Here is a 22,546-nt window from a genome sequence, read left to right on the forward strand (position 1 = left end):
TCCAAGTAGCAACTTGCAGAGAGCACCACACCGTATAAAAGGTCATGTTACCCGTTCAGAGCGGTCGAAATAATAGAATAGCAAAAGAGAAAGCGCGGTCACTTCTCTATATAACACCATCGCGGTAAAACTGAAACCACAGCTCGTGTGGTTCCCTTCGAAGCCGCAAAGTTTGCATGCAACGGCCTTCAACAGTCACGGACGTCGACGTGCAAGCTTTTATGCTGCAGCACACAAGATGACCAGCATTTAGGAAATCTTCGCCTTCATGCAGGCTTCGAATCCTGCGTTCTGCTCCCCCAATGTGAGCCGTTGCGCAGGCTAACGACTGCAGGCGTGTCAATTGAAGAGACATTTGAACATGACGACGCAAAACATGTCATTGAGCAAGACGACCGCAGCACTGCACCGACTGCTCTAGGGTACGTTCGATTCGCCTGCGCCACTTGAACCAGTTCGCGAGTTGCGGCACCCTGCCATTCGTTTCGGCGGTGCAGCAATGGTGCACGCGGAACCATGACGTTCATTTCCAAAGGTGCAGGAAAGGTGCAAGGCTGGTTCATGATCTTGCTGCACCCGCTCCCACCGTTACTAGTATCTAGTAGCGCTGCTCGCTCCAGCGTCGGTGCCAACTTGGAAGCAGCAGCGCAGCAGACGACGCAGCACAGGGGCGCCAGCACCGTTAAAACCATAGAGCTATACACCATGCCTGATGCCGGAGCGGCCGAGTTTCCTAGGCCGGCCCAAAGCACTCGCGCTCGGCAGCTGTGGCGGGAGCCCTCTCTGCCGGCCTTTTCTGAGCTGCCATGTTGAAACTTCACTCTCATGGTTAAAGAAGTGTTTTCGCATGAGTGGTAAGAGCAAGCTAAAGAGCAGCCTAACGCAAGGTCGCGAAGAACTGATCGTTTAATTTCTTCGCGCTTTGTTTATCGCACGCACTTCCCACGTTTATCCCGAACATTTTAGTGTTTGCTAGGGTAACCCTTATTTGGAAGAACGCAGAAAACAATAAGGAAAAGCTATAATTAGCTTTGATCCGTTTCGTTTCTAGACCACAGTCACGAAATTCCGCGCTCTGTTGCTGGCGCATGGAGCACCGCACAGACTAGAGCAGGCTTCTGCATGTCAATTTTTAGAATGGTAATTTCAGTCAACACAGACAAGCATTAAATGAAAATAAACTTAGTCGAAAGCATGGAGGGAATAGCTACAAAAGGTGCTTCAAGTGCCACTTCATTATGTGCCTTTTCACTGCAGGGATTCGAAAAGTAACCTTCTGTGGGAGTGTAGTGAAAGTTTTTCTCTCACAGGATTGACATAGCTACAATATGGGTAATAATGCAAAACACAGTAAAGGCCCTTACCGTATGGTAAATAACGACATTAATTCCTCTTGCATCCTGCTTCACATAAGCAGTAGTAGATGAAATATCTTTACTTAGTTGTGTAACCTCTTTTATGTTCAGAAACAGCAACCAGAGCAGTGCATTATCCTGAAAATGTGAGCTGGCTTTTTTATGACAGTTCTGTGAAAGCAGTGTGGTGCATGGGTTTGAATGGGATCGAATAAAAAGCTTTTCCGCTTTCAGAGCGATTCGTGCAGACGGGAGCAGAGCACCTGGTCATTATATCATTCCGATGGGACTGCGCGGACACTGCGATGAACCAACTGTGAGATGCGCTGCGCACGTTGTGTTGTTTATCCGCAGCTAGCGCGCACGCGAACAGCGAACGCCAAGATCGGCCGGATTCGCTTTGAATTTGACTGGCGTTAACTTGTGTCAATCCAGTTCGCTGCAGCGGCGGCGTCGGGAAATACAAAAATTGGCCCGGGCATCTGCTTCTCCGCAATGCACAGTTGCTTGACTACCACATGATGACGCTCTGCCAATAGGGGCGCTAGCGGCGTGATAAAACAGACGCACAACTCTGCTACCTGCGGTAGCATATACAGTAACTCTAGGTTGGCCCAGTTGGCTAGGGAAGCTTCCCAAGGCAGCAGCGCGCCGCCGACTCTGCCAGTTTTTTTTTTCTTTTTGCTGCTCTTCATGGCACTAAATGTTCAAAAAATAACCTTTTTACATTGTGCACTCTAAAAATCAGCTAATAGGTGATTGAAGAGGAGAGTGAGTCTTTTCGTTTGCGGCATGTTGTTTTATGTATACATGAAAAAAGAGAATAGGACCGGTAAAACGCCGGATTGATTAATCTAAGCATGCTGCATTAATATTCACAAAAGATACGCTTACTTGGTTGCTACAGCTACCTTGTGACTGCTTTCTAGTTGACAGTTTGTATCCCTGGAGTAAAAATGCATCCTCATAACAATGAAGAAATTCAGTACTTCGCACGTGAACGCGAACATATGCTCTGGACAACCAAGAAGAGGGAGGCAGCACCCCTCTAGATCATCTACAACCTTCCAAAATATCTCTCCGTAAAGGCCTGCCTCATCCAGGAAAGCTGACACACTTTTGTTAGCAGTCTTCATGAAGCCCAGCATCTTCGGCGTCGGGTGCTTTAAGGAACCTTGCTTGAGACATCTGTACTCAATTAAGGAACTGTCGCAGCCAACTGCTCGGATTTCAGAGCTTATGTCCGCTATGCATAGATCACATGGTGCACCCTTTCTGACTTTATGAATGACATATCCACACAGATAATAACCAACATTGTCCTCTATGTTTCCTCGAGTGTAAGTGTGCTCATTGCGAGCCCATTCTGGTGAGCTACTTGGCTCCACGCAACATTTCAATGTCGCTCCAATGGCATTCCGAAGACTATGTTTTGACTTGCAGGCTTCTCTGGGCTGCTTGAATGTGTCGTTGACGCCGACGGGCACAGGGTCTGGCACACCTTCCACACTCCCACGTAGCGCCGTTTTAACAGGTGTATACAGGCTTAGAAGGCGGAATATCTGCGTGAAGTTGTTTATAGTTGGATGGGACTCATCTCCACCGAAGGAACGCACTAGTCCAAAGCATTTCCTAGCAAACAGTGCAATTTGAATGCAGTCACAACAAATGTGAACAGTGTGCCTTATGGATCTTGGAATGGATCTTGATTTAACTTGGCTGTCAAAACATAGAGCGCACCTTGACGCAGCACATTATCGACAATGTTTAAAGTTGACATCAGAGTTACTCGCAGCGACTCTGTCGTTAGTTATGATGCAAAAAGCTTCAGGTTCTTTTAAATTGCATTCTGTTCTATCAAGCTTAGCAGTTCCAAAAAATCTTTGATGGCCTGAAATGATTAGTGTAACAAGTTTATAGCCCTTAGGAAATGCTCGCCAAGTTCAAAGGTGTTGGTCTGGTACAGTATTTCGTCATAGAATGCTCCCAAGGTTTTATTAACACAAACAAAAAACAGGAGTAAAAACAGACAAAGTGATAGTTAGGAAGCGCGCTGCACCCTCCCTAGCTATCACTTTGTTTCTCGTGGTTTTTATCATTTCATTGTTTCATTGCAGGCATGTTTGCTCACAAGGCGAGCAGCATTTTCCTGGCACATAAATAAGAAACACGAGCAAAACGTGGCACGCTGCTGCACGCATCGGCGTCTCTATCCGCCCGCACAAACGTTGCTCGCACCGCCCGCGGCCCATAGAATAAAGAACAACTTTAGAGAAGGGAAACTGTACCTTCCACAGTGGTTCGAAAATAAGAAGCGGCAGTGCATGGAACTTAGTGGGGGACCCGACAGATGGCGCTACTTAAACAGAAAGCGGAAATGTTTTTTTTTAATACACTATTTAATATGGCCGCATTATACCGGTGGCGTACGCTGGGTACGCGCCCTGCTCGCCTCGCTGGCTTTGCGGCATGCCCCAGCTGCCGCGTTTTAATGGCCAGGAGACTAAAGAGCCTCTACTGACGCCCATACAAACAAGCCACAAGTGAGTGAACAGGACGTCCGACTTTATTGGCAGAAGAAAACCAGTGCACCTTCTCATACAAGATCAGAAATAAAATTTGCATGTCGAGATGCGCTGAAACCATTAACGCGAGCTCGGAAACTGCTCACTTTCGTCGCCGCACATGGCGATCTGGTAACGAGCGACAATCAGTAGCGCAAGCAAATTGGGCAGTTCACCACCTGTTTGCACAGACAGTCGGCGTAACTTGCATTGCGAAGCAATCCGGTGACGCAAGGCATCTGCTGCCGCAACCAACACAGCGACATGGACTAAACGGCATTTTAGCGTTACCGCCTTTCCAACCTGCACGCTTCTTTTTGTTCTTTCGGGGGCCGCTAATGTGTAACTCATAGTTGGTGCCCCACATTCTCAATGTGGGCATCACCATTTTGCATCCACTTTGGCAGGCTTTTCCACCCATGTGGCTATAACTTCTGACCATGTAATAACGTGTGCTGTCTCTGCTCACACCACATCACGGCCGATGAAGGCCCGCAAGCATAATTTGCCGGCGGCTGCAGCAAGAAATGTCGAATGGGGAGAGCACCAATTACGGTGCATGTAAATTGGGAGTCTTTGTCGCTGTGTGGACTGCAGGAGCAGATGGTTACCTCGGGAGACTGTTGCCCATGCAGCTTACCAGGTCGCCACATCGAAGAAACATAATACGGCGACCATTATAAAAAATTATGGGGTTTTACGTGCCAAAACCACTTTCTCATTATGAGGCACGCCGTAGTAGAGGACTCCGGAAATTTCGACCACCTGGGGTTCTTTAACGTGCACCTAAATCTAAGCACACGGGTGTTTTCGCATTTCACCCCCATCGAAATGCAGCCGCCGTGGCCGGGATTCGATCCCGCGACCTCGTACTCAGCAGCCCAACACCATAGCCACTGAGCAACCACGGCGGGTTCGACAATTATCAAATTAGACTGCATTCAATGACCGCATAAGGTTCAGACAATACACTGTACATTGGCTAAGATCCACATGACAACAGTGGGCGTTCACGCACTACAAGTTGCATACAGCACATTCAGCTATCCGACTTCAGGCACAGTGCTTGCCCACGTCGCACATGGTGGTCTAGTAACGAGTGACAACCAGCAGCACAAGCAGATTGGACAGTGCCCCACCTGTTTCCACTGACAGTCACCGTAACTTGCACTGCGAATCAATCGGGAGACGCAGGCACCTGCTGCCATAGCCAACACAGTGACATGAACTACCCGGCAACCTAGTGTTACCTCCTTTCCTACATGCACGTTTCTTTTTGTTCTTTCGGTGGCCACTAATGTGTCGCTCACACTTGGTGCCCCACCTGCTCTCCATATGGATGTGGTCTGTTTTGTGGGAATCGCCAATTCGCAGCCACTTTTACAGGCCTTTCCACCCATGTGGATATCAACTTCATACACTTCAAACCATGTAATCATGTATGATAGTCTCTGTTCACGCCAAATCATGGCCAAAGAAGGCCACAAGCACACTTTACCCACGGCTGCAGCAGGAAAGGACAAACAGGGAGCACCAATCACAGTACATGTAAACAGAGAGTTTGTGTCACTGTGTGGACTGCAGGAGCAGGTGCTTACCTCGAGAGGCCGTTGGCCAATACAACTGAACAGGCTGCCACATCCCAGAAATGTAACACGGCAACCATGACCAAGTGGGAAAACATTGAAACAAGATTATGCAATCAAATCACTTCAGCATACTCTAACATAACGCTCAATCTATACATTGGCACTATGCATTGGCTACGATCTACATGACAACAGTGAGCATACACGCACGCGGGTTGCTTGCGGCGCATTCAACCGTCCGACTGTAGGCATAGCGCTTGCCTTCGTCGCACACTGCAGTCTGGTAACAAGCAACAACCAGCAGCACAAGCAGATTGGACAGTGTGTCCCACGTGTTTGCACCGACAGTCGGCGTTGAATATGAGCAACTTGCATTGCGAAGCAATCGGGTGACGCAAGCATCTGCTGCCACAGCCAACAGCGACATGGAGTGCCCGGCATTTTAGCGTTACCGCCTTTCCAACCTGCATGTTTCTTTTTGTTCTTTTGCATGCCACTAATGTGCAACTCACACTTGGTCTGCCACATTCTCTATATATGGACATGGTCGGTTTTGTGGACATCACTATATTGCAGTCACTTTTGCAGGCCTTTCCACACATGTGGATATCAACTTCATACACTTAGAACCATGTAATTATGTATGAGAGTCTCCATTGATGCCAAATCATGGCTGAGGAAGGCCACAAGCAAAATTTGCACACGGCAGCAGCAGGAAAGGACGGAATGGGGAGCACTAACCACGGTGCGTGTAAATTCGCAGTCTATGTCACTGTGCAGACTGTAGGAGCAGGTGCATGCCTCGAGAGACTGTTTCCCAATGCAACTGACCAGGCTCCCACATATGAGAAACGTAACACGGTGACAAGTACCAAGTCGCACAGCGCCGAAACCAGATTCTGCAATCAATCTCTTCAATGTAGCTTGCACAAAAACACAGGCTGTCGAGCAAGAATAGCAATCCTGAATGAGACTAGGAATTCAATATGAGACTGAGAAAGCTTGCATTCAAGAAAGAAGCCACTCTACCTTGCAAGCATTGAAAGCCAAAAACATTAACAAAAGTTAAATGCTACATAGCACACAGTGTAAAGGTTAATGCAAGACACACGCCAATGCCGCATCAGCTATTTCAGGAGAGGAATTGCACATGGCAACATACACTAGAAAGAACTGCTACACATATGTTATGCTACTTGACAGTGACTGGCATTAAGTATGAGCAAAGAATCGGTTGACCTTTATTGTTTGTATGAGGAATAGGAATGATCTCTAACAAAAGTGTGGAATGAAGAAGCTTGCATTCATTGAAACAAAATTATACTTGGCAAGAATTGGCAAGGCCAGGAAGCTCACTAAGGAAGGGCAAGCTGACAGAACACTCTTAGCCAGCGTCGTCTGTGCTTGTTCAGCGGTTGCAGGTACATCTGAAGACAAATAATTTTTGTTGTTGAGGTACCTGGATGACTTGGCCAGTATCCGTGCTGGCGGAATGATGGCCTAGGCTCTTTTCACTCTTGAAACAGTCATCCGTAGACTTGATATCTCACCCAAATAATTCTGGAATGGCTTCTTTGTTCGTGGTCTTGCGAATTCTTCAGCTCCAGCCCCTTCCTGTTGGTGTAGATGGGGGCTCCCGTGATGACCAAGATGTACTTGGCACAGTCTCTGTTGGGGCAGAACAATGGCACATGAGATACAGCAGAGATTATCCAAACTCATGTAGTGTTTTCTTTTATGTTCGAACTCATTATGCTGAACTGTAAACATGAACAAATGTTCATATTATCTGCTACAAACAAATGACATGTATCTCAAGACTAGCAAGCCAATACAGCATATATCAAGCATATTTATTTCTGAACCAGGTGTTGTTTACCTTGTAGTAGCAGCCAAAGTCCACACAATGACCTTGTTGCAACAGGCAGCAGCTTCTGTTTAGTGCATGGAGTGTGTTGCTTTATACTGGTGCCATCCTCATTACTGCATGTCTGGAACAGAAATTTTGACTGCATCAGAAATTCAATAGGCACAATTTTGCAATATAAAACGCGAAAAGGTGCGACATATACATTGCAATGGTTTGTGACTACAAAACACATGCAAATGTACACTGTTTGTTCTAGGGTGCTTAAGCAGCGGTGGTAAATAAATATGGTTACTCTCCGTAAAATTGATGTCTGTATAACTACAATGCATGTCAACAGCTTAAGTATTATTCAGATCACAAATAAGAACATTTGTGCGCTCGTTTATACACTAGAAGAGATCACACTGCTGATTTCACAAGCAAATAGATGAAAGACATGAAGCTATTAGAATTGATACATTCTTTTTGTGCATGAACGTGATGCACCGCTTCACTACTGCAAAAATAGATGTCCTGAGGTAAGCCAAACTGAACATCAAGAACATTTGGAACCAACAGGTACGAAACATGGGTGAATTATCATGTGTGCAACTGTTTAATACATCAAATTCAGTACTTTAGCGTCAGTTTATCAAAAGGTTATTCGGTTCTGTGAACGGAAGAAGTTGCCGGTGGACTCGAAAAAAAAAAAAAAGTATATTGATAAGGCAACTCAGTCACTTATGGCTACGGCTACAACGAGATGAAAAATGTGACGCGCGTTCCGATATCGTTTCTCTTTCGTGAATGTGTGCATAATGATGGCCTCGCAACTGAAAGTTTATTTCGGAAACAGCAACGGAGGGTCCTGACTGCCCTTATGTAATGCAGCATCTAGTTCGTTTACTTACCTCCGCCTGTAAGTTAACGAGACGAATAAATTACATAGCGATTGAAGCAGTGATGTTAAACGACTCAAGCCTGTTTCACATGATGCGATTTTCGTCGCACCGGAAGTGCGATTTCCGTCGTTTGCGATGTAAATCGCAGTCGCAGTGCCGACCCCCCGATTTTCGGCTGCGACCAACCGGTTGGTCGCACCGTCGCACCGATCGCTGCGATTTTCCATCGAAATTGCGCGGAGAGCTGTCAACGGAGCTATTTCGCCGGTTTGTTTTGAAAAAAGGCGCCTCGCACGACAAGTGCAATGCGCGGAGACGTGGATCGTCGAATTCGGTACGTACGCGAAGGGAGAATAAAAAACTTGTACCGCAGATTGCATTCTCCGATTGTTATGCGTTCGTTGACACGCTACACAGCAAATGAAGTGCATTTTCACGTTTGCTTCGTACGCCTTTGCGAGTTGTCAGTGCTAAGAAGTGTTCGATCCCCAGCAGACGACGAGGTCGTCACAATTTTCTTTTGTTGAGTAGCATGCAAAAATCGCGCTTACGGAGCAGCTTGAATTATTTCAACCTCGGCAAGGGCAAATGACAAGACAGCAAAGTACCCGAAGTTTCAACGTTGCGCTGAACGCGGTACCGTTCAGTGCACGTTTAGTTGCACCTCTTCTCTGGAGAATTTTTTTTTCTTGCACAGAAACCAATAAACATTGACTATGTTGCGGACTTTGTATCCTTACTGCATCTGTATGAACACTTGCTCTGCAAGGTAATTAACTGTACAGCTAGTAGATTAAGTAAATACAGTGACAACGTACCCTCCTGCACAATTATGTAGAACTCGTGCAACAATGCGAAAAGCAGGCAAACGGCCTGTTCTTGTGGGGATAAAACAGTATAAAACGACACGCTGAAGAAAAGTAACTCAAAACTGTGCAGTGAAGTCAGCCAGTACAAGCAGTTCTTGCACGTTCACAGCTGATCAAGTGTGCAGAAACATTCATGCCTTACATGTTTCTAGTAAGTTTCTAATAAGTTTGTGATCACATATATTAGTGTGTAAACCCATATAACGATATCCGCTGCGATTACTATCTTTATAAGTAATGAAATACCATGCTACTTGCAAGAACATATATCACCTGAGGATTTTAGAACAAATTTCTGCATTTCAACTATACACAGTATGTGGTTTATTCAATAAAAGAACACAAACTGGGCATTTTTGCAATGACAAACTTATTCCAAACTTTACTTACATACAGGCAAGAAAAAAAATTATAGACAGAAATATTGTTCTTCAATTTGTTCACCTGCCACTGTGGCTATAGCATTCTGCTGCTAACACAAGGCAAGGGATTGATTTGCCAGCCATGGAAGTTGCATTTCGATGGGAGTCATAGGTGCTAAAAAAAGCTCTTGCACTTAGATTTAGTTCATCACCTTTTATTGAACCCTTACACTTCAAAATGCTATTGCACGGGGGGCATGCTTATGCAAAATCTAACACCAATAGAAAACAAAGCGCAGAATTGTAAAACAACCATCTTTCGTGATAATTCAAGTGTGTAAATATTCATTGCATCAATATGTATTGTTCAACAGCACTGCACAAGTAAGCATGATCAGGTATAGCAAGTACTCTGTCAAGAAGCTGGTTCTACAGATGTATAAATGTCAAGGCATGAATGCTCATACTACGTCGCACACATAGCACAAAGAAAACCTTTTTCAAGAGTTGTCCCTTCTGGCAGATATGAGTGGGCCATAAGCAGCAGAAACTTTATTGCAGGACATTGTGTAATACCGCTTATGAAAGAATGAACAGAGTGAAGAGGCTTTTAACAGCAGTACCTCATGCTGCTCTAATAAGAGGAACGATGAGCAAAAACATTTCTGGTAGAGCACTTTAACTTTCTGAAAGACAGAAAATTCCAGGTGAGAGTTGGAGGTACGTTTAGCCCACACACACCAACAACACGGACATACTACAAGAAACACTACAGCCTATGGTGTATTACAGTCTGTGGGAAAGCTATCTTATGCAGAAATCAAGAATGATACAACAAGCCCTCGACTACACTGCAGACTTTCTTGGCTAGTCTGGCCTCTCGCTTTCTGATAAGTCAGCTCATATCGACGTCAGAAAAAAAAGAAAGACTAGAATCAAGAACTACCCCAGATTGCACATCGTGATCCACATAGCTGGACAAATATGCCCGCAAGTCAACATCCACAAATCCTCAGCTAGTGTAAGCCCATGACGGCAGAGCCAGCATGTGGGTGAAACAATTACGCAATGCCTGGACGCAACTTCCACACCTGGTGAAAAGAATAATCTCGAAATAATGGGGGTGGACGAGTGGATACTATAGAAAATCGCAGATGCTGTGCTTGTGTCCAAGGTATGGTACGGTATGAATTACCAGCAGCACACAAAAAAGACAACTCATCGAATACAGGCATCGGGTAGTAATAACAGGTCTTTCCAACTGTACCATGCTTGAAGACCTCTATGAGAAAGAGCTAACAAACAAGCACCTAGACAGAGTAGAGTTGCAGCCTGCAGCACAAATTCTTTGTCTCAAGAGCTCAGAACCTCGTCCCAAGATACTATGCCAGCTAGCATCAGAGATGCAAAGACGACTACCCCTCCCTTCAGAAACACAACCTCGGGAGTACCTGAACTTGAAACACAACAGGCCCATACCATGGAATATGGGGGCAAACAATTAGGCCAGGAGACTATATGCAACTGCCAAACACACAGAGGAGGTTGCTAGTCATGAAGATACAAGCAAACGTAAGGCACATATAGTACACTGATCTGGCAATAGCAGTGTAACAGTAGTATGACACTACATAAAACTAAACCCCATATAAGTGAGTACCATTCCAGGTCATCCTACACCTAGAAAAGCTGAACGGAAAGCAATCAAAGCAGCACTTGTAATACAGATTACACCCTGCACAACACCCTGCATGGATTCACCAGAAACTGTCTGGGCCTGCACATCACACAAGATTGTCAGGAAAATCAGGAGATTAACACGCGACTTGCCAGCACATGGCCAGAAATTAAATTGCAGGATACATAGCCATGCAGATATTCCAGGACACAAGCGGGCTTATAAGCCTGACATAATAACTGAAAACTAGATGAGTTTGTGTGTATTCATTATTAACTAAAGTGCAACAGATAGAGAACACACAAGAACGAAGCGCTCTGTGTGTTCACTTCGTTCCTGTCCATCGCATTTCACAGGAGAAGAACGATACCTCTGCCCAAGGGCCCGATCTCGCATCCAAATCCACGCGTGTGCACACACACACACACACACACACACAAATGTTGCAAGAGTGCATAGCATGAAGCAGTATGAACAGGATGACACTAGATATGGATGAGGACTAACTTTCCACTGAGGTTCATTTGTAAAAATGTGGCGAGTTGTAAAAGGGCGATGAGCAAAATGAGAACAAGGTGAAAGCAGGAGCCAATGTTTCGACAAGTGGACTTGTCTTCTTCAAGGTCCACGTGTGGAAACGTTGGCTCCTACTTTCACCTTTTTCTCATGTTGCTCATCGTCTTGAATTTCCATCTCCTGCCTTCCCCGAGTTTTCCCCAGAAAAAGAAAGACATCTTTGAAGGATAGATAAAAATTGGTGCTTGATGCAGCCAAACATAAATAAAAATGCTACAGAAAGAAAATAGAGAAAAATTCCAAGTGCAGGAAAAAATAATTACAATTGCCAATCCTGCATGCCAGCACCTTTCAAGAAACACTGTTGTTATTCCAATAGACAGACTGACTGCTTGCTTATGCAATGCAAGCACATTCTTCCAGTTCCACGCCATTAGGAAAAAAATGAGTTTCCTGGAAGGTAGCCACTTGCACACTTGGTGATCACTGTTTTTTTTCCCTGGACTTGTATATCTATATGTATTTTCCCCCTTTCCTGCTTTTATGCTTGGTTTCATCAAGCACTAGTCTTTATCAGGTTTTATTGCTGTACTACTTTGTGGTAACCTTTATAGATCACTGCATTTTCACAATAAACCTTTTAATTAGAAGTTAGCATACCCTATTCTTACTGCTTCACACTGTACATTCTTGCTACATTGGCCAAATAAAAGATTTTATAAGGTATCATGAGGGCCATTAAAGTGACTTGCTGCAGTCTAAAAAAAAAAAAATAGCCTGGCTGCAAATGGCACCAAAGAACACATAGGACAAACAAGAAAACCGTGATGATCTAACAATCAAAAGTTTAATGTACACACCGAGTAAATGCTCGCTGACAAGCAATAGACTGAACATACACAAAAAGGAGAAGCAAAAATTCATGTGCATTTCCCGGGAAATGCATCCATTTCTAACGGAGGCCGTGATGACAAGATTAACCCAGCATTTTTAGATCTACAGCTTCCGTAATTTCTCTAGGCAGCCGATCTGCACAGAATGCTAGCTTCTTCCTCTACAATGCACGCTCAGATGTGGAGAGTGCATTGTAGAGGAAGACGCTAGCATTCTGTGGAGATCGGCTGCCTAGAGAAATTATGGATGCTGTAGATGCAAATACACTGGGAGAATCTTGTGTCAGCATGGCCGCTGTTACACTTTCAGAGATGGATGCGTTTCCTGTTCGGATCTGTATGGACACGCATCAGATCTTGCTTCTGCTTTTTGTGTAAATTCGATTTATTGCTTGTCGACCAGCATTTACTCGGCATGGTCAATAAACTTTCATTTGTTAGTACACCTCATGAGATTATCTTGGTATCTAGCAGAAAGGTGTTCATTCTTTTTAGAGTGAAGCTGTATATGCCTAGGCGAAACACTCGTGGTCCGATCACAAGAACCCTAGCGTAGGGGTATGAGCCATTGTTTCGGGGGTTGTGAGCCATTGTTCATCTTACATGAGGGACGGAGACATTTCTTGTTGGGTAGACATAGAAATGCTTATGCATTTAACACATAAACATTTATCTACGCATTATTGCAAGGAAGGGACACAGAGTGGGACGGGGTTAAGACAAGATCATGATGTCATAATTACCTTGCAGCAAAGGTGTGGTGGGCCATTGGCTACACCGATAGTGGCGTCGTTTCTCTCTAGCAGCAGAGCGTGCGTGCAGAAGTCTCTCTCAGACTTCCCTATAGGTTCGAAAATGTGTCCCTGTATTTAACCCTTTGAGGGTCGAATTATTTTGAAAAAAACTTTCCCGGGTGGTCAAATTATTTTATTGCAGATATTGAATGTACAAGATGTATAAAGTCGGGAATAAATAGTAAAAAAAATTAGGGAACAGTATTTTGGTGTCGGCATCACTCAGAACTGCAATATGTTCAATAGTATTTTAGAGTGTGGTACTCCTTGAAACACGAGTCTCCGCGCAGCCGCAGAGAGCGAGAATACCTCATGAGCGGCCGTGATAAACGAGCTAAGAGCCGTGCCAATCAAGATAGAAATCAACTTCCACCGCGCCTGCGATAGCGTGCCGACAAAGATAAAAATCACGTTTCGCGCGCCTCCGTTGCGGCGGAACCGAAACCACGAAAGCGCGTTGCCGCTGAGAGCGAGAATACCCCGCGAGCGGCGGTTATAAACAAGCTAAGAGCAGCGCCAATCAAGATAGAAATCAACTTCCACAGCATTTGCAAGAGAGTGCCGACAAAGAGAAAAATGACGTTTCGCGCGCCTCCGTTGCGATCACGCGGCGAAACCGAAACCGCAAAAGGGGTGTGGCCGCAGTCTGCGCGACGCGCTGAAGCTTGAAGTCAGTTCTGTTTATCTCCCCAAGAAGGTAGCACAAATTTCAAATGCTTCTTGTAAGACCTAAGAGGTGGCAGCACCTCCCAGGAAGCGTGCATCGTCATTATGGCGCGAAATTTCAAGCGGAGGGTCGAAACCGTACCCGTACGGCAAAGACCTTGCGGGACAGAAAACCGCCGCCGTACATGTACGGCGAAAACCGTCAAAGGTTAATTAAATGAAATGTGCAGCCCCGGTGTGTCACTTGGTAACTACAGTGCAGAACTGAGTCATAAACATTATGATTAACGCATTACAAAACACAAATGCGTAACATAATTCAGAAAGACTTCGATGGACCACCTGGATTAACACAATGAACCGCTGCTCATCGCACTTTCGAATATGGTGATCTTGCAAAGTGCAATGTGCGGCATTCCAAATAAACAATGTGATAAACCCAAGCCAAACATGCATAACCTCATTAAGAAACACAGACATAACCAATAATATAGAAAGACTTGAATAAGCCATTGGAATTAACCCAGTGATAAAAACTGGGGCTGCACATTTCAGCTTCGCTGGTTTACCGTCTGTACAGGGTGCATGGGCAGTAACTTTTTCTGTTATTGTTTGTTAAGTATTGTATAATGTTGTGCCAGTAAAACACGTTGGGCTAGTTGGTGCAATGTAGTGGTACTGCTTTTTTTGCTGGTTTTTTTCTTAATGTTGTGCCCTTCTTCCTTTTGTAACAACTTTTTTATTCCCCCTTGCTTAATACTCCAACCTTGCAGCCTGCGAGGTATATAAATAAATAAGTACATAAGCACGTCATTCATTCATCTGCATACACCTCGCACCATTCCTTGCTCAACAAACGTCACTGTGTTGATGTCTCGCAGCGTGCATCTACATTAACTGCCGTTTGCGTTTTGGTATGGTTTGTGAACAGTGTAATGCATAAAGATTACATGACATTAAGGTTGTGACCTATGCGGTGCATAAGCAAACCTTGCAAAAGATGACAAGTTGGATTGTTGACAATAAGACAAATTGTATATATCGCAGTTACTTTAACAGCATTTAATTGACCACTTGACAAAAACTTAACTTCGCATAGATTCCAACACGTACACTGAATCTGCAGTTTTCTTTTTTGCTTATTGATGCAGTCGTTACTGCATGGCCACATTGTAGATTTGAAAACAAAGTGAAATAAATTTGTTTGTTGCAATATAACAATATGTGTAGATCACTGCGATTGTAACCCCAGAACTTAATACAAACATGCACACTATAGGACGCAGACAAATGTTCAGGACAAATTTCAGAATGTTTGCATCCTGATACTTATGAAAGTGAACGGTTTCATTCCATGGTTGTCAATGAGAGGGAGAGAGAAAACTTAATTGTGTTCGTGGAACAAAAACGCATTGATAAGCTTAGACATATAGTCATTGCTTAACACTTTCGAAATGAATAATTATAGCTTGCTATCAACATTGAAGCAGCCATTCGACAGCAAGAAAAGGAATCAGTTTTAGAGCGCAGCTCTTTGGCGTCCGTTCCTGGGTTTCGCGTAGTCGTCGGCGTTGTCGTCGGCCTCGTAACCAGCTCGCCGACGAATCTGCTCCGCCGCTGCGCATGCGCGCTGTCGGCTCTCCGGGCGAGGGAGGATGGTGGAAGGGAGGAGGAGAGACTGTGGAGGAGGGCTGGCTACACAAATGGCTCTTTGGCGTCCGTTCCTGGGTTTCGCGTCGTCGGCGGCGTTGTCGTCGGCCTCGTAACCAGCTCCGCCCCCCTTTCATCCCCCCAGCGCTAGCAGCGACCGACTGATACCGTTTTCGTGAGTCCGCTACCGCACTCACGAAAGACGTCGTGCACTTCCTGCAACTCGCATTAACCGTCCATCGATCCACACCGATGTTAGTAGTGGGGGACTTTAATGTTGACATAAAGACAAACAGCAATTTCCTAACACTTATGCGGGAGAACATCCCGTTCCTCTCACTCGTAACGCGTCCCACGGCTGTGACAACCTCGCGAGGCACTTGTATAGATCTCGTCTTTGAGAATCAAGCATTGGTGTACCAAGTCGAACATATATCAGTCTATTTCTCCGACCACAAAGCTTCCTTCATGACTGTCAAGAACTGTTAGTGGAGTCTTTGTTAAAGGAATACGTGTGAAAAATTAAAAAAAAAAATTCTGTGATAGCGCATACATGTGTTGCTCGATTTCTTTGCCTCAATCTATCGAAAAGGTGAAACAGCTTATTTGCTGCGCTCAAATTTCGCATTAGGAAGTAACGTAATCGTCGGTAATTTTTTTCCAGCTCTGAACATTGAATTGCAGGAAATGCAAGCAGGCATAAAATTGTGCCAATATAATGTTTAGGAATACCAAATTGGAATAAACATTGAGGCTTGCATTTGTACTTTCTCTGGCTGAGCAATCTAGTTTGAAATGACTCCCATAAGCATGTCGTAACAATGTTGATCTAATACAGGTTAAATGCATGACTAGCTTAAGAAATCTGGATGATTGCTATAAATTACAGTGAAGAAACTATAATATCTAATAACGTTAATAATATAATAATAATATTTATTTCCACAAAACAGGCTAACCGTGAGAGGCGTGCGAGGCTGAGCAGAAAGCTGAAAAATTCTACGGCAAGTGCGCCTGCCGTGGGCCTACGATCCTGCATTATGAATAGCGCGTATTGATATGGTCTTCTTGTTAGAAGTTCCGAGTATACTACCAGCGCGAGACACGGGACAACAAAGTGGACGAGAAGCGTGTCTTTTAGAATGCTACGTTACAACGTACAGGTTTCTACAAAAGTGACGGTAACTGCTCGAAACATTTGATGCGTGGGCTTTTGCGCCTTTAGAAATATTAAGAGGGGGCTCCCATATATATATTCGCAGCGCAAGCACGGCGATGGACGAACCAGGCTAGCGCTAAGGTTAAATTTCACAACACAATTTTCATTCCACGTCGTAATCACACAAATGAGGCTTCGTTCAGGGGCACACGCGGGCGTTCAGGTTGGTGCTTCTTGTTGCGTTTGGCGTAAGAATATGGTTAGGAGCAGGCACCACATATGCGCAATGACAGGCAATATACACGCATCATTTCTCTAGACGCTGACGCCGAGCACGGGTAGCGCGAGGATCTTGTTAGGCTGACACGACAACTTCGTGGCAGCCGAATTTCGAATACTGTATATACGGTGAGGGTAGCTATATGAACTTGTCGATAGGTCATCTTGCAGATTGTTGTAGCACAGGCAGAACGAAACGGTCACAGAAGGTAGATAAGACAACACACATCGCTGAACCACCTGCGAACAGCTGTTTACGTGCGCGATGTCGCACTGAGCTACAGAAACCGCCGTCGCGCACTACAAGACAAATCTTAACTAACGTTTTTAAGTAAACGTACATATTATTTGCTTATAATCAAAAGAAGTCAATAATATTATAGTGTAAACGTTTTATTCACTACAATAAAAGAATTATGCAGCGTGTGCCACGATACCTGGCACTAAGCAACCCTGGGCGTCGCACCAGTCGCATTGTTAAAATCGCAATCATGTGAAATGAGCCCTCTAAAAATCGCATTGCGACGCGTGCGACAGCACCGATTTTCGTCGTTGTAGTCGCAGCAGGACCCGGCTCCCATTTTGATGCAGACATGTTCCACATGGCTCACGACTGAAACCTAGCTTTCAGGCTTACACCCCAAGTTAAATAACGCGAGATATCGAAGTGCAATAAACTGGTGTTAGCACAAAATAACCAACCAATGTACGAACCAAGGAATCCGTACCTGCCGTGCAGGCGAACATACCGGTAAAAATTTTAAATCCAGGCCGGAGGTCACGTGGGAGGTCGATGATGCTGAACGCTATTTTGCGTTTAAAATGACAAAAAACAACAAAGTTGGTAATAAAAAGTACAATGAAAAATTAGGAATTATAATTTCATAGTCTTTATTATGCAATAAAAACGCTTCGTTTACTGTTGAAGAAAGTTTGTAGAGAGAGAGAGAGGAAAGGGGAAAGGCAGGGAGGTTAACCAGAGAAAAAAAATCCGGTTGGCTACCCTACGCTGGGGAGAGAGGGGAGGGGGAGACAATGCGCTCAACGGGGAACCTTTTTAATTGGCGTACTATGCCTGTTTCTTTAGCAGCGCCGCGTGGTCGATTTTTTCGCCCTCTGTGGCCATTTGCTGAACTTGAGAGTGTGCTATCCCTGGCCCGCCTTCGGACCGACAGTGTCGCGCGCGCCGCCCCGCGGGCGCGACAGAAAGGGGCCAGGTGCCGCGGCGGAGTTTGACGACTGAAAATAATCTAGTAACGTTGATGTGCTCTGCACATCCAAGTCGAGCAAGGTTTAACAATTACAGCTCGTCTACCCAATAGATATGCCCCCCCCCCCTTCCCCCCCAAAAAATAGACATTCTCTTAAAGAAATAGAAGCTGCTTTGTTTGAGGGATTTATAAACGGCCGCCGTTCCTGCGACCCGGTCGATGGAGTGGAAAGGGGGGTAAGCGTTATAGTGCCCTGGTCGTTCGAACGCTTAGGGCCCGAAAGCGTTAGGTTCACCCAAATAGACGCTAAATGATGATTTGGCTTGGCTCCGTAATTATTTTTAAATAGTTGTTGCTAAAGTCATCGAGTTTCCTACAAAAATTACTAGAGGGAACTCTGGCGCTGCAGTCGTTGTCCTACCATGGGAATGATGGGAAGTACATGGATTTGTCTGATCTTCGTGCTTGTGGATTCAGACGTTCTTGTGGCTTTGTATATTACGCTATATAAATGAAAGTGTCTGCGTTCACCTGGTCGACGGAACGCAGGCGTTAGGTTCACCCAAACGTCACGTCCGGGATGTCGCATTCATTCTTTGTTTTTCGCGTCCTTGATGTCACATCCGTCTTTGGTTTTGGCGGCAGAATGGCAAGCTCAAAGGTGAGCTACGCTCAAACAACTGGACAAAGATGTGGATCGTTTATTTTTGGGGGGCTTGTGCTAGCGTAAGCTATCGTAAGTACTTCACTTTTCCATTCGATGTGCCTCTACTATGCAAACCTACGCTTTCGGCTGCCTGATACTTCATTTCCAGGTTCCTTACCAGCTTGTTTTCCTTGTGACGCATCCCGCGGACCGCCGCACCGATCAGCCAGTGCTACAGTGTACTGGTAAGAGCCTTTTTCACAATCACTTAAACGTAACATTACCTGGTTACGGTGCTGCTACACGGCAGAATGTGTAAATGGCAGATGACCCATGTGCGGCATGTGCGCGCACTTGTTTAGAGAAAATAAAGAGTATTCATCATTTATCTCGCAATGTAAACGCACATTCCTGACACATAGTTCAGGTCTGCCGTCCGAGGGCGGTAGTGAATGAAGTCTCTAAATGAGTGCTTTGCGGCATCATTGCACGCGCGGGAAACAGCGTTCGTTTACATAGTAATATGAGCCTTTACACAGCAATATCACTGCGCTGTCAACAGCCATTCTCTGGTAACCTTTCTCCGCAGCGTAACGCTCGAGTGCTCTGTGCAGATGTGACAAAGGTATATGCGGTCGGTATTTGTGATTTTCTAGAAAGAAGCTTCATTACAAAGTGCATGATCAGGCTGCGTGGCCGTCCATTCTACTAGAGCGGGACAATCAATAAACGATATAAGCATGGACATACACATGCTGTTGCCAAATAACCCTTAAGGTGGGTCCATTTAATACTGGTGATTTAATCGTGGATGAAGACTGGGATGTTCTCTTTATGTGCTTGCTTCAAAGTAGGATAAATCGAAACTTGGCCAACAAATTTTACTAGCGTTATAAGGTTTTGTGAGAAAGGGTGTTGTGTAATGCTTTGTAACGAGTGACTTTTAAGAGTGTGACATTGTCTCCCATCGCACGTGTATATCCCAGCTGGAAGTTATGTTCATGTGCTCAACAGTGCTTCAGGAACCCTCTGAGCGCTTACACGTTGATATTACAGCACTTGTGAATTCTGGTCCTAATGTAAGCATTAAGGGGTGTTAGCACTCCTCTTAGTGATAACCTTAGACGTTAATTCTGTAGTGTATATTGTTAACTGACAAACTGGGTCCGTTAAGCTTTACATCTTGACACTAAACCTGTGGCATGATGAGTTGGTGCAAAAGAACAGTGTAGGTGCCATCATATATACATTCATTGTCATTCACGCACACTAGTGGAGGGACTCCAATCTACATTAAGTACAGCGCAATCGGCACCAGTACCAGTGGTTGCTCAATGTGTAATTTGGAATTTACGCCAGTGCAATAATCAGTACCATCTTCAATCACGCACTGACCGGACAGCGTTATGTGAACGATATCCTTGAAGGAGTGGTTGATGAGTTTCTTAGCAAAGTCTCGCTGTCACATCTTCCACTTCTGCTGTATCAGCAAGATGGGCCACCTGCATGCAGCAGCAGCCGAGCACGAAACTGGTTGGGTGCTACTTTTCAAATAGATTGGAAGGCACGAGCCTGTAAATAGGCCGGCTAGGTCACCTGACCTCTCTCCGTTAAGTTTCTTTCTTTGGGGTTATGTGAAAGATTGTGCCGGACGTCAGATTAGTTCAAGGTAAGGATAATCGATGTCTGCCATAGAATTCCGGCATCAGTCATCAAGAAAGCCACTAAAGGTGTGATAAAATAGACAGTACTGCGTAGCTGCAAAAGGAGACATATTTGAACACGTCCTCTAGGCTGATGTTCAACGGGGCTTACGAATTAATAGATAGTAAGAGCACACAATTTTTTTTGTCTGTGTGTGTGTGTGCCGACATTCTGATTGCCGGTTCGGCTCATAGAAGCGGTATATTTAATTTCGTGAACGCATTGGTTTTGCCTTTTCTCTACAAGTTGGTCGCTTTCCAGTGTGTTTATTTCGCTTTTATTTGTTGACACGAACCTGTTTTTGCAGCACGTATACACTTTCATGAAAAATAAAACGCTCACTTTATATTGGCTTTGGTCCGAAGCAAGTTTCTGGTGTGAAATGTAACTTCGCCCGCACTCTTTCGATGCGGTGCGAGCAAAGTCTGGATTTTGAAACATTCTGTGCCTATTACATTGCTCTTCACATTTCGTGTGTGGTCAGAGCTGCACTTTGGCTGCGTTATCAAGGGGCTTTTGTTATCATTTATTAGTCGGCCTTGAGAGAGAGATAAAAAGTGTGACGTAGAGAGAAAAGAGTAGCTGCAAAACCTGCTGTTGGGGCTCCTTCCGTACCATTATCAAGGTGGTGCGCTGTCTCTTCGGGTTTGCGATAGGCAGTGCAGTTACTTTCAATCAGCTTATTTGAGGGCACTGCTTTATGATGCGGGTGAGAGTTCACTCACATGGTGTTTTTCATAGTTCGTGAGGTTATTTTTCAGTCGGTAAAATTGTACGCAATTAGTATGTGGCTGAAAACACTGCAGTTAGATGTCATTTTGGGATGCCAACAAATGCCTCATTGACACTTTGAAAATTATGAGAGTACTTCTCGAGTTAGATAATTGTAATTACCAAATTAAATCTCAGTAACGAAAGAATTACTGGATACTACTCCACTTTACTGGAAACAATATGCACTAGGTTTTCTTCGAGTAACGGAACTGTTTTTTTTTTTTTTTAAATCTTAGTGCATGATAGCTGTGGAACACTCTCTCTCTTCATCCCTATACCCCTTTCCCCAGTGCAGGGTAGAAAAACGGACGTGCGTCTTTCCTCTCTTCTATTTCTCTCTCTCTATAATTCACTCAGTAACCGTAATGAGGCCAAGCCAGATTCGCTCGAAATCGGAATCAACAGCAGTCATGTGCGGCAGCGCTTATGCTCGGACTAGCAGAAAAAAAAGAGAGAGGCTACAGTTTTGCAGAAAGGCGAAGCAGTGTTAGTGATAGCCAAGTATGCGACAATTACACGAAGGAAGATTACACCAGCAAGGGGACTCAGGCTGTGACATTGAACTGTCTCCTACTATGAGGTCTTGTATATACTTAGCGCCGTCACTTCAGTGCTCTAGCGAAGTTCCTTGAAGTGTGTATATATATATATATATGTATGTATCGTAAGGAACCGCTTTATTCCAGCCAAGCTCGGACTACTACCTCGAGGATTAAACTGTGCTGCTGGTGATGATATATGCAGATGGAAAAGATGTGCAGATGATGAAGTTGAAAGTCGGGCATATGTTGTGCCCATGCTAATTCTCTCTCGCTGTGGAAGTGGCCGCCTGGCAGCGCGTAAGTACTATAAGATGCGTCAAGTATTTGGTTTTAAGCGGGCGACATGCGCTATCTCTGTGCCACAGCAACGGGAATCGGGTGGCGTTCTAACAAGCGAGACATGGTAATTGACAGGTGATGTCTGCTCAATGACCGTGGAAAGTCGAATAAAACACGAGAAATTTTTTGCACAAGCCAGGAACGCACACAGGAGTCCAAAGAACTTCGTCACCAGGAGAAAAAGTCGCAGCACAGTGGGTCGAGT

The 22,546-nt window shown here is 44.9% G+C and overlaps 1 protein-coding gene across 6 annotated transcripts in view; it reads left to right on the forward strand.

Moving 5' to 3' along the window:
• The window catches only part of LOC135908429 (GRIP and coiled-coil domain-containing protein 2-like), a 217,187-nt gene that overhangs the window by 88,762 nt on the left and 105,879 nt on the right, over positions 1 to 22,546 (forward strand). For 3 of the 6 annotated variants that reach the window (XM_070529776.1, XM_070529774.1, XM_070529778.1), the window contains one exon: positions 19,152 to 19,227. The exons of 2 other annotated variants lie outside the window; for them this stretch is intronic. In XM_070529776.1, the coding sequence (XP_070385877.1) occupies positions 19,152 to 19,227 (76 nt within the window). Of the gene's footprint in view, positions 1 to 1,589; positions 1,740 to 19,151; positions 19,228 to 22,546 lie in introns of those variants that run through there. One more of the 6 variants, XM_070529779.1, reaches the window with a different exon arrangement.

The sequence above is a fragment of the Dermacentor albipictus genome, unplaced genomic scaffold (genome assembly GCF_038994185.2).
Source record: "Dermacentor albipictus isolate Rhodes 1998 colony unplaced genomic scaffold, USDA_Dalb.pri_finalv2 scaffold_30, whole genome shotgun sequence".
Lineage (NCBI taxonomy): Eukaryota > Metazoa > Arthropoda > Arachnida > Ixodida > Ixodidae > Dermacentor > Dermacentor albipictus.